The 12,612-nt window shown below is 46.1% G+C and overlaps 1 protein-coding gene across 5 annotated transcripts in view; it reads left to right on the top strand.

The window, feature by feature from the left end:
• Positions 1 to 12,215, top strand: part of TMEM108 (transmembrane protein 108) — a 161,984-nt gene extending 149,769 nt beyond the window's left edge. For 4 of the 5 annotated variants that reach the window (XM_014248441.2, XM_088059027.1, XM_014248440.2 and 1 more), the window contains 3 exons: positions 1,179 to 2,291; positions 10,383 to 10,537; positions 11,930 to 12,215. In XM_014248441.2, coding sequence (XP_014103916.1) covers positions 1,179 to 2,291; positions 10,383 to 10,537; positions 11,930 to 12,052 — 1,391 coding nt within the window. In that variant the 3' untranslated portion in view covers positions 12,053 to 12,215. The remainder of the gene's footprint in view (positions 1 to 1,178; positions 2,292 to 10,382; positions 10,538 to 11,929) is intronic. The other variant, XM_088059030.1, reaches the window with a different exon arrangement.
• Positions 12,216 to 12,612: the final 397 nt, after the last annotated feature.

Below are 12,612 nucleotides of genomic sequence, written 5' to 3'. Positions count from 1 at the left end.
GTTTGGAGTCCTGAAGTTTTGACGAACTCATCTCCCTCATTTGTTAAGACTGTGACAGCATTTTTCACCTCAACGCAGCTGGTTGAAATTCACACTAGCACAGTGCTAATGGTGCCATCTGATGATGCTCAGTGGACTGTGCAAAATGGATTTATTCCATGTGCTTCCTAGTAGGCAGAGATCCACATTACACTCAACAGCTTCAGCATATGGAAATGGTGACGTGTGATTGATGTGGTCCCTGCAGGTCACGGTAACTCATGGCGTATTAGCCCTGCATCCCGGGGAGGCTTATGCTACTGCAGCTGCCCACCTCCATTATCTGAACTAGGAATAAATGAAAGAATTGATGTTCCCAGCGGTGTGAATCTGGCACCTCGGCAGTGCTGAGGGAGGTGGGAGGCAAAATTCACACAATCCAACCCCACGTGTGAGCACAGAGCAGGTTACAACCAAACTTCAGTTATGGGTGCAAAGGGCAGTTGTGTTAGATCACAGTAATCACAATGTTTTTTAAAATGACTGGGATAGCTGTGTTTTCTTTTTAATTTTTGACATTTGGAGTGACTAGGTTTTCCAAAGCTGCTAAGTAAAGCACAGCACGTATAACCCAGGTAGCCCTCTCATCAGATATCCCTTCTTGACCTAATTTTCAGCAAGGCCTAAGCAGCTGCTCTTTCAAAAAACAGACTGTTTAATGGCAGCCAAGACCGGAGGCAGTCAAATTTAGGATTTTGTGGCCAAAGAAGTGAGCAGACTAAGGTTTCCCATAATGATATGGACATTCATCTGGGCACCTCCTGGCCAAGATGAAAATGAGGACATCTGTTGTCTCTGCCCCTCAAATGCAGGATGCTTTTCAGTTTTTCCAGGGAAATCACCTGTCTATGACATTTTAAAGCTTCACATGAGTCAACACTGCAAGCTCCTCTCTCTTTACCACATAAATTCCCTGTAATCTTGCACATCGCTCTCATGGCCATAGCGTCACCACAGCTCCTGCAGATTTGTCTTTCTCTTCCTACTTCAGCAGATAAGACAAGAAAGTTGGATGCTAACTCCTCTGTCCTTCTGCAGAACACGGAAGGTATTCCTTCCTGCCGGACACGCAAGCCATGTTGTCCCCATCTGCTGGTTCCTCCCCAGTATCTCACCCTCTTTTTGTGTTTTTTCCTCAGGTGTTCTACTGATCTTGGCACTGACAGAAGAGCTGGTGTTTTCTGTTCAGGTACTGTCTCCCACTGTCTCCTCCTCTCAGGGCTTCCCGATGAACACTACAGCTGTCACAGCCATGGGAACAACGCCTCACCACAAAGACCACCACACGGCAGAGCCCCTTCCCACGTCTGCTCAAGCCATGTCCCACCCCATCAGCCTGGTGGAGAAAGCCCCTTCCACCGGGCAAGAGCAAGAGAGTAGCCCTCGCATCGGCAAAAAGGAAACTTACCATTTATACAACCAGAGTGCTTTGTACTCAGGACAGTCTCGCCCCAAGGGGAAAATATTCCAGGTTTTCAAAGGCAACTTCTCAGAGTCGTCAGAGCCTTACCTAAAGACAACCCTGCACTCTCCCTTCCCTACCCTGAGGAGCCCTTTCACAGACCACCCGTTTCAGTCCCAGACCACAGCATCCAGCGATCCAAATGGAATGGGGCTGGCAAGAACTACACACTCAGACCCTTCTCCCCACCACAACACCTCGGGAAGCCTTAGGGAAGCAGAGCGAGGGGATGGGACCGAGGTAGTCGTGCAGGAGGCAGATTTTGCCACCACAACTGCTGGACCATCAACTGATCCTGAAGCAGTGTCGGTGCCTTTTAAACCCACCCGCTATGGCGTGTGGGATATGCTGAGCAAAAACAACTCTTGGGTAACCTTGAATCTCAGTACAAATGTCCCTCTGTTTGCTGGCTCTGGATCTGCTACAGCAGCAGCTGGTCACTCAGTTCAGACCAGTTTTGACGTCAGCATCTCGACCCCGGCAGCGGGAGACCCCGAGGGACTCACTCCAACGCAGCACGGCGTGGTGACCAATGCCACGTCGCCAGGCAGTGCTCTCTCCTCAGTGCCTGCCACGAGGTTGTCCAGCTCCACTTCCACAGCTGGCTCCACCGCCACTGGGAACTTCCTGAATAGACTGGTTCCTGCCGGGACCTGGAAACCAGGCGTGCAAGGAAACATCTCCCACGTCACCGAGGGGGACAAACCCCAGCACAGAGCAACCATCTGTCTCAGCAAGATGGACATTGCCTGGATCATTCTGGCTATCAGCGTCCCTATATCCTCATGTTGTAAGTTAATTGCCACTTTATTTTGCTTTCTCTTTCCTTAAGATTCAGATTTCAGCCCACGATTCAAGGACTAGCTGGAGACCTAACAGAGGCAGGTCAGCTTGGGATGGATGAGATGCACAGGTGTCACATTCACTGACCAAAGTGTTTAACTTCAAAATGCAGGACTAAAATGTTACAGTCAAAGCATACTTGCTCTATTGCTGTTACAAACCTTAGGGGGTGACTCTCCATTTGAGGGTGTAACACTAGCCTGAACAGCTCTAGAATGTGAAGCAGCTTTACTCCAAGGTGTTTAAGACAGCGATCAAAAACTTGATCAAGGACATTATTTGATCTAGGAACTAGTATTTGCTGTCCTGAAATTGGATTTTAAAAGCCCACTGCTAACCCAAAGGTTTAATAACATCTATAATGACTAATAATTCAGGAAACACCAGTTTTCCCACACAGTAAAATATTTCATTGCAGGCAGTGCATAAACTATCAGATTTAAAAATCTGATAAAAAAAGTGCTGGTTTCCTCCATTTTAATTCCGATTTACAGTTGCCAAGGGAAGAGAAAGAGGAGGAAACCTTGGCCTTCAGACACCTGGAGTCAGCCACCTGCACAACCAGGGCAGGTTGGGTTTCCAGAGCTGGCTCAGGGTCTTGTTGTTTGACTCAGTTACAAAACACACACGAGAAATTATGAGCAAGCTTTTGAGTGCTTGCCAGGATGTCCCGTGCCTAGATGGGTTGTATCAGCTTGGTGGGACAGCATATTCCCTGGGGTCTCACTGTCACGGGGTGTGACTATTCTGGTCTGTCTGGAGTGAAACAAAACCAAACATTTCCCAGCCTTTGGTGCCTGAGGAAACATAAAGGGGTAGCAGCCAAGAATACTGAGTATTAATGCTGTTATTTACAGCTATGAACTGTACGGAGGACAGATGAGCTAGATGAGCTGCCCGAGCCAGTCTCGGACACAGCTTACTCCAGCCAAAAAAGACACTGCTGCTCTCTCCTGCTCTTTCTGAGGTGCAGGCACCTAATCCTGGCCCTCCCCTTCTGCCTGGGCCTGACTTGTCACCTCCCTGAAACACTTCCAGAGTGTTAAAGTGGCCAAAAAATATCCACTTCACTCTTTGGTATTGGTATTGTTCTGTCTACCCAGTGAGCTGAATCAGCTCCCCACAAAGTCAGGTGAGCATGAGACTCGGAAAGGATGTGGCTGCAGGAATGCAAACCTGGAGACCAGACCATACTAATCCTGTCAGCAGCAGCAAATTATTGGATTGGGTCAGCATATTTGTTAGATTCGCACCTCTGGGACCATCAGTTCTGCTATTCAGTGTGGCTAAAACCACAAGTGAGAACAAAGCTGAAGGCTGAAAGATGGGCAATCAAAGAGAAACCAAAGCAGAATTTGCATATGCATTTCTGTGAGAGATGGAGAGGAGAAACTGGGACTTAGCAAACACGAGGTCAGAAGCAGCAGTATTTGATGATTTGATGAACTGTGCCTTGTCTGTCCATCACTAGAATTAGAGGATCAGATAAATTCTTCCAAGAATTACGTTTTGGGCCAATATCCAGAAAGCAAGCTGAGCTGGATAGAAAACATTTAAATACAAACTAAGAAGTGTAAAACCATACACACAAGCATGGCAAGCGTAGCCAGTGGGTAAACGGGTCTGTGCACGCAGAGTGCCATGTTTGAGGTAAATAACAGTAACAATGACAATAGTAATAATAATAATAGTAATAATAATAATAATAATAGAAGTCTGATAGCAGAAGTGCTAACCCGCTATTCATTAAATAGAGGTGTTAGCACTTTTCCTCTTTTCATTTGTGCCATAATGGTAAGTGTTCATGTGACTCTGCCTGTTATGGTTCTTGTATTCATAAGCTACATTTTTTTAAAAGTCAAATTCTATTTTGAAAGTTAGCGGTATCAGCTCTAACATAACTGAGTATTTAAACTGTCCAAGTATTTAAGTCCTTCTTTCAAGACTCAGATTCCTGAGGATGGCCTTCATTGGGACTCTCCTTTTAAAACCCAGGGATCCTCGGATGTATTTCAGAGTCGAAATGAGCGGCAGGCAGGCATTTCGATGGTATTTTTGGGGGGATGATCTGGCTTCAGTGCCTAGGAGATGGATTTCGTCCCGGGGTTTGGCTGTTCAAACAGGGGCCCCTGCCCGCCCGTGCCCTGTGCCGCCCGGGCTGTCCGAAGGGGACTGTCGCCACCTCCCGGGCACAAGCGCTGCAGCGGCCACAGGCGGCCCCAGAGGATGCTCCTCTCCTCTGGCCCAGAGCGGGCTGACGCCGGGAGAAGGATGAAGGACAGATGTTTGGGTTTCATTTCATCTTCAAACGGGGAAGTTTTCCGAGAGAGGCTCTCACAGTTGTTGTGGGCACGGGATTGAGAGAAAAATACTGTCGTGCTCCTGCCTTGGGATGCTGAAAGGCTATAGAGACACAATCCCATGCTTTTAAATACCTGAGCTGCCTTAGAATGGATCAAGCCACGGAGAAAGTCACTGAGGACCCCTGTCACGGGAGGGTCCAGCTGTGGGCCGGTGGCTCTGCACTCAGGCTGGCGCCTTCGGGACCAGGAGGAGACAGCCTCAAGGCAGGGAAGTTAGCCACACAACTGGAAAGACATGGAGAGAAGTGAGGAGAGGCAACCCAGAGCCTGTGCATGAGGCTGAAGAGCTGCATGAATCCAATTAATTCAGCTCCTTTGTTCTGCTAATGAGGGGTGCCCTGAGATGAGCCAGCTCGATGACCTCCAGGCTGTTTCTCCAGAGCCTTTGCAGAGCTGCTCAGTGGCCAGCACACCTCTCTTCTGCCAGGAGCCCTTGTGTCCTTCCATATAGTCTCTCCTCTGTGCAAGGAGTGACAAGGAGGCTGGAAAAGCTTTCTTTGGAGGGCTTCTGGGCACAGTTTGTGCTACCCAAAAATTTTTGGAAGAGAACACATCATGATACTGCAAAGACTCTCTGTCCCTCTCTGATCCGTACACGCTGCTTGCTGTCACACCTTCTAGTGACAGGCACCTGATAAATGAAAACCTGTGGGCATTTGAACTTCTATAGCAGGGAAGCTTCCTAGAGAGCAACCACAGGAGCCTTTGGCTCCTCATCCCCACTGGAAGAAGTGCTTGGGATGCTGCGCTTCTCCTCACAGAGGACAGACCCTGCTGAGATTTCCTTGCTGGCCCATCCCTGCTGTGGGGATTTGCACCAAAGAGCAGGAAGCAGCAGAGTGTTTGTTCAGCATCCCTGTGCCCTGACATTTGTGCCCCACTGAGGACCGTGCTGGTGGCACAGCTCAGGGGCTGTAGCACAAGTGAAGATCTGTGCCTCAGGAGCTCACCTGCTTAAATAAGACCCGGCATTTAGCCTCCCACCCTTACAATGCATACTTTACAGATGCACAGATTTTGGAGTCCCACTGAAATCCCTGAAACTTCTAGCCAGAGGAGTAATGCTTTGAGTAGGAATGCACAAACCATTGTGAACCTAGGGAAATAATTTCACCTTTTGGCAGCTCAGTTTCATGGTATAAATAATGAGGGTAATGTTGCTAATGCCGTGGGAGGGCTGCAAAAATGAAGGATTTATCATTCCCTTCCCAGAACAGCAAAATCATATATAACAGTGATGTCATTATTTTCTTCATGTCACAGTTTGAGTTGGTTTTGCAGTGTCCTTCGGGCAGCCTTGAACGTTTTTGTGCACGTGCTGCTGTACATGTGTAGGTGCCTCTCTCTGCAATGCAGAACGAGACACAATATGAGCTCATTTTGAAACCCACCATTCCAGTCCTTGGGCTCCTGGTCCTTGCGTCACTTTAACTACAGAATGACACAAGAAAATGAGGAAGAACAGGAACTTGCAAATCAGATGCACAGAAGTCAATTCATCCAGTCAGTTCTGCTGACACAGGAGAGCACCAGGGGAAGGCTGAGCCTCTGAACACAGGCATCAGCAGAACTCAAAGAATATGTGAAGAATTGCCTTGGGCCTAACCTCACTTAGCTCACATTTCATGCACTTGAACGCTTTCCAAAATTACCTCACTCACCTTCTCCATCACAAAACCTGTGCTTGCTTCCTGGTCTGAAGTGAGAGAGATCCCAAGCCCTGAGCCTAATCCCGAGATGTGAACTCAGGCTGAGCTGGAGTGACTCCTGTCTCCAGATGTAAGCAGCTATAGTCAATAACCAAATCCATCCTGATACCTTTTTCACAGCTAAGTATGGGCTGCTACATATAGGAAAACAGGGAAATTTAAAGAAATATGGAAAAAGCACCTTTGGTCATTGGGGGAAGGGTTCTTTAAATTTAGTTTATGTTGTGATCTGCAGGTGTAGGGAGAAGTAAATGAAGATCCTTCACTCTGAATATTGGATGATTTTTAAGTGCTTACAATTTCAGGTCTGTTAACACTGTTTTGTGTGGGAGCTGGAAAGTGGGGGGAGTATGCAGCTGTGTAAGATTGGTAAAATATTTTAGTGGCTTGAAGGGAAAGACTGTCAGAAAACTGTAGGGAACTGTTATGATCTCATTACACTGCATTAATGAAGCTGGTATTGAATGTGATATATAATCATAGTGGGTTATATTTTTTTTTTTAAAAGAACACCAGAAAATTAGAAAAGAGTCATGGAATGATTTAAGAGTGAAGAAATGCAACATAAATCCACTTGTGCCATGATGTAGCACAACGGGAGGCTGAAGCCTACACATATAAGAGATGTTTCTGACAGCACAGTGGAAGTTTTTAATAATAAAGGCAAAAGAACATGGAGGAAGTGATGGTTGAAGAAGAAGGTATTTACACAAGAGTAATGTAAACATGTCCCCACAATGGAAATTAAACATTGAAACAAAATTTGTGGGAATGGGATGGATATCTGGTCACTCTGTATCTTTAAATGAAGGTATTTTCCTATGAGATGTATCTTATATACAGATTATGTTAAAGGTAACAGGTGAAAGTCTTCTGGTATGCAGGTGCTTTGTGGGTGACAGTAGGTAATGGACATGTTCCCACCAGCCTAGAAACTTGTAAATCTGTGAGAATCTTGTTTCTCCCATTTGTGGGATGTTTTATTTCCTGTTTCATAGGTGGGGGGACAAATAATGCAGATGTAACTCACCCTATGGCCAGAGAATATCCAGTGTCAGAGCTGGAGCTCATCAGCAGCTCAGCCCCTGAACATGTGTTGCAGCTACTAGTTCTCTCTTCAGCTCTGTTGTTGTCATTAGTGCCATTTGTGCCTTCGAAGCCATCTCTGCCCTCTGAGTATTTCATCCACTTAATATGACCTCCCTGGCCATCAGAATTGTCTGTCGGGAAGAGCTTTTCTGCAATACATGTAATTCTATTTATGGGAACAAAATGGTATCTAGGAATATTGGAAAAGCTGTGCCCTGGTCCTAGTGTTGTTCTGGAAGTGGGAGACCCTGTGTTGGCTACATTCATTTCATTAAAATATTCCCCAAATGTGGCATGTTACATGGTAGATGTGGTACTTAATGGCCGTAGTTTAGTGGTGGATCTGGCAGTGTTAATGGTTGGACTCAACATTCCTGAAGGTCTTTTCCAACCTAAATGATTCTATGATTCTGTGAAAAGGGCAGTTAATATAAGATGAAGAGGGAATAGCCCCATTCCATCCCTGCTGTCCTCACTCACCCTCCTAAATGAGGTCTTTTCTGCTTTGAATTGGGGTAGATTAGGTAGACATCCTTCTGCTAAAATACGTATTTGTGGAAGCTCAGGAACCCATTTCCCATGCTCTTCCATCCATTTTCTTGTGTGTGCACCACGGTTGGAGGCCAAGAGTGTAAATAAGAGAGGGAGAATTATTGCTGTATGCATCTGCACATGGCAAGGCCATTTCCTGCTGGAAGAAGCTGAGATCTCCCTCAACTCAGTGTCACCGGCTTTCCAGCCCCTAAACCCCAAATCCAGTACTTCTCTTTCAGTAGCCACAATATTTTACAAACTGTAAACCCTCAGGCTTTCCAAAAAACATTTGCACAGAGGTGACTTTACTGGGGCCCTCATGTCCTCAGACACCTTCAGAAATGCTCTGTGCCGTAGGGATGGATCCCTTGTTGCTGGAGTACTGAAAAGCTCCAAGGACTGTTGGCTCTCACCGGCAGTGGTAAGGACTAAATGCAAGTCCTGCATCACTTTCTAATCTTCCCAAGCTTGCAGGCTGGGCTGGGACACGGAGAGGGCAGCAGCCAAAGCAGGGATAAAAGGTGCAGCCCTTCAAGGGGACAGGCATTTCCCCAGGCAGGGAGAGCAATTCTGGGGGATCATGAGGTGCAGCAGCAGGATTCAGACTGTTGGGCTGTCAGCAAATGAAGTTGTTAGTGACAACTGCCTGAAATGAAACACACTGGGGTTTTTTTATTATTCTTAGTAGTTTGTTTTATTTTTTAAATAGAGGTCTAGCCTTACACTTTTGTGTTGCTATTTTTATGTGGTCAGTGGGATAAGAAATTAGACCCATGGCACATGGGTAGCTGCAATCTTTGTCAAAACATACATAGCAGCAGTGATATCTCTGCAGTCTTTTCTTTCCTCTGAGTTATCATTCTAATACATAATTCTACCTGTAGCTGAGAAAAAAAATTATTTTTCTGCTTCATGAATATTTTCTCTCTTCTTTTCTACCATGAGGGATTTAGAAATTATAGAATGAATTTTTCAGCAGGGCATTCTGTATTTCACAGGTACAAATCAAACCAAGCACGTGTGCAGCTACCTGTCTGCATGAATCAGGTTGATTACAAACACAACTGGTCAATGAATTCCACATTGTAAGGTGTGAGGTGTAAGGGAAGCAGACAGAGCTCACACATTACAGCTCTGAGCAAATCCTTGCACATGCCCCAGCTTCTGCCTGAGCGAAGGCTGGTGGGAGCAATAAGTCTGTTGTTGTGGGTTTGCCTGTCTCTTGTAAAGTTGCCAAGATTACCCATCTGAATTGCAACAGAGATGAATAAACTGAAAGCAGTTCCAGAAAATAACATTCAGCCAGCTTTGTGTTCAGCTGCCTGCTGGGAGAGAATTACCTGGGCATTTCTGGGGCCCAGAGATGCCTGTGGCCACAAGACCAGGCAGACTCCTGAGCATCAGGAGTTTTACTTGCTGGTCACTTTGTCTTGCCTAGCTGCCCTACTTTAAGTTCAGATATTTCAGATTATAAAAGCTTAAGTGTGCTCTGCAGGTGAGAAAAAAAACCCACTCTTGGGCATTACCCAATGTCCAGACAAGTGTGGGGGGAACAGGTTACCCTTATCAGCAGATTCCAATTCCCACAGCTGATGAAGACAGGCAGGAAAACCCCAGCTCTGGTGTTAACACTACCCTGGAAGTGTAAAGTATGTGGGGCAGGTGCCACAGGGGACCTCCACACCACCTTACCCCGGTCTCATCCTACTCAGGAACCCATCTGTTCCTCTGGCTGGTTGCTGATGTGTTGGAACATGGTCACAAACCAAAATCCAAGTTACAAATGGCAGGCAACAGAGGCAGGGATCAGTGACACTTCAGGACAGATGCTTTTAGTATTGAAGACAGGCAACTGTGGCATTTTTGAATTTGCTATTTGGGCTAGGACAGGTATCTCTCACTGCCCACTTGCTAATGTGCTCATCCCTGCAGCCTCTGAACACACCAGATGCAGAAAAGATCCCCACAGAAGCATCTTAGTCCCTGAGAAATGCCCTCTCTCCTAGAGGGTCTATAACCCCCTGCTTAGGTATTAAAATGCCATCAGTTACAATAACAAAGCTTTTCATTAATCAGGCAGCCACATCTTGAAGATTATACACTCACATCAAAAAGAAAGTAAAAACTGCATATTCTGCCAAGCCCAAAGCCTCATCTGCTTGGCCCAGATTCTGACATAATTGTGTAGGATTTGTCAGCAGAGAGCTAGGACTGACTGAGACTGAAGTGTATGAATGTGGGTCACCAGCCCTCTCCTTAAGTAACACGAAGTACAAATCCATGGTACTGATGAGTCCTTATTGAAAGGAAATAACCAGATTTTTGACATGTTTCTATTGACAGCAGTTCTGCTGACAGTCTGCTGCATGAGAAGGAAGAAGAAGACATCTAACCCAGAGAACAACCTGAGCTATTGGAATAATGCTATTACCATGGACTACTTCAACAGGCATGCTGTAGAGTTACCAAGAGAGATCCAGTCGCTGGAGACTTCAGAGGTACCTTGCATGCAGAACTGGTGTCTGAAAACTGTAACTGAAGCCATGCTGGAAGGAGGGGAGAGGAAGTCATATTAATAAAGCCTTGAAATCCCTACACATGTTCAGGGGAACAGCTTTTAGGGAAGGACTCACTCCTACACGTCTATTAGGTGGGATGAACAAGCCAGCAAAACTGGATTGCCATCCTGTTCCCGGCCACTGCAGACGTGTTCCATACTGCTGCCTGATGATGGGCGTTAACAGCCTCTAGGTGAATTTATTCCTGGGTTTCTCTTCCTTGTGAGCCTACAGCCAATGTCAAGCCATGCCATGATGGCTTAAGGAGAGCCCTTTGGGCTGGCTCATTACTGACTGTCAGTCAGCTGTGCGTGTGCCACACGGCATAAAAGAAGGAGGCTGGGGGGAGTTAATAACGCAAAGAAATTTTGTACGTTTGTGTCTTAGGAGCTGCCTGTAATTTCTCAAATACCACTTCAGGGAATGAGTGTTCCCACTACAAAAGTAATCAGAACATCAGTATGTGGGGATGTGTGGTGGTGGTGGTAGTGTACACTCATCAGCCTTTACTTAAGGGATCTGACTGGTTCAGTGGCATTATTCACACATGGGCAGGTGATCCTACTGATAGAAATCTATTCTCTAGCCTCAGAGGTAGAGAATAATTCAGTTTAGTTCAAAGGTATTTAAAACCTAGAAACAGTGGAGAATCTGAGTTTATACTAAAGTGATTTTCAGAACAGCTAGCTGACTAGCTTATGTGACTAAATTAAAAAAAAAATAGAAAGTTTGGAAAGGAACCTCTAAGATGTGATTAGACAAATAGTCACAGTCACTTCATTAACCCCATTTTGCTGACAATCATGTTGCTCAGTCTAAGGTAGGACCTGGTCTGGCTTGCCCAAAATCAAATGTCAGGCCTATTCACATACAAAATGATCTTAAAAAGCTGAATCATTTAAACCTGATCAGAGTATGACTGAACTAGGGCATGCTCGGGTGGCTTGGACCCATATATGTGGCTGTCTAACCTTAAAAAGAAGTCGAAAATCCATCTTGAGGAGTCAAGCCCAGCTGAGAGACAGGAAACACTTGCAATGAGTCAAACTGGGGAAAAACCCAAGAAATGTGGAAGCTCCAAAGGGATTGGAAGTCTGGTGCAGCTGGCTTCTGGGTCTCTAGGCTGAGAAAGAATCAGCAGACCCTCGGAGGAACTTCTCACTCACAGCTCCTCCTGCCTGACGAAGGGAGAAACCAGCTCACCAAGCATGGCTCTCCAGAGTCACAGCCCACAACATTCAGGCACCTTTGGGGGATTGGGAGGAGTGTCCTCTGTGCTCAGGGAGGGCGAAGGGTGTGAAGTGCTCAATCTGCTTCTCTGTTTTTCCCTAGGACCACCTGTCCGAGCCGCGCTCCCCGGCCAATGGTGACTACCGCGACAGCGGGATGGTCCTGGTGAACCCCTTCTGTCAGGAAACGCTGTTTGTGGGACACGAGCAAGTCTCCGAAATATGAGCCCACGGCTGCCCCCATACTGCAGTTTCATCTCTACTGTCTCCAAATTATAAATAAATATATATATATTATAAATATCACCTTTGTGTAACCCTGAATTACAAGAAATGTTTTCAGCTTTTCTTTTGTCCCTCAGAATTGTCAGCCCCTTTTTTATAAGTGTGGTAAAACTTTACAGAACAAACTGTGGCTTTATAAAATAAAGGTATTTCTAAGCAAAACATCTGTCATGTGGTCTGTTTGCTTCGCTCTCGTTTACAAACTGCTGCTAAATATACATGGTCTGGAAAAATACTGAGTAAGGCTGCTCTTGGTGCAGGCAGCATGTGGTGGGTACAGCACCCTGCATCCTACATGATATAACTCAGCTGAGTATAAGCATTTCTGCTCAGTGACTGTCCCTTTTTCTACTTCAGACAATCACTCCTTTGCTTCAGGCTGCTAGGCTAGAATGCAAACCAGACAGGGCCAGTTCAGTTGCCAGATGCAGTCTGTACAGCTCCTCTGCCACTCTTGTGTTCTTTCTGTGACTCCAGTACTGCCTGAGCACCAACTGGGAT

Source organism: Pseudopodoces humilis, chromosome 1 (genome assembly GCF_049639895.1).
Source record: "Pseudopodoces humilis isolate 2021_Gansu_Grassland_sample_001 chromosome 1, ASM4963989v1, whole genome shotgun sequence".
NCBI classification, from domain to species: domain Eukaryota; kingdom Metazoa; phylum Chordata; class Aves; order Passeriformes; family Paridae; genus Pseudopodoces; species Pseudopodoces humilis.
Note: the sequence above shows the minus strand (reverse complement) of the source record. Positions and strands in the feature narration are given on the sequence as shown.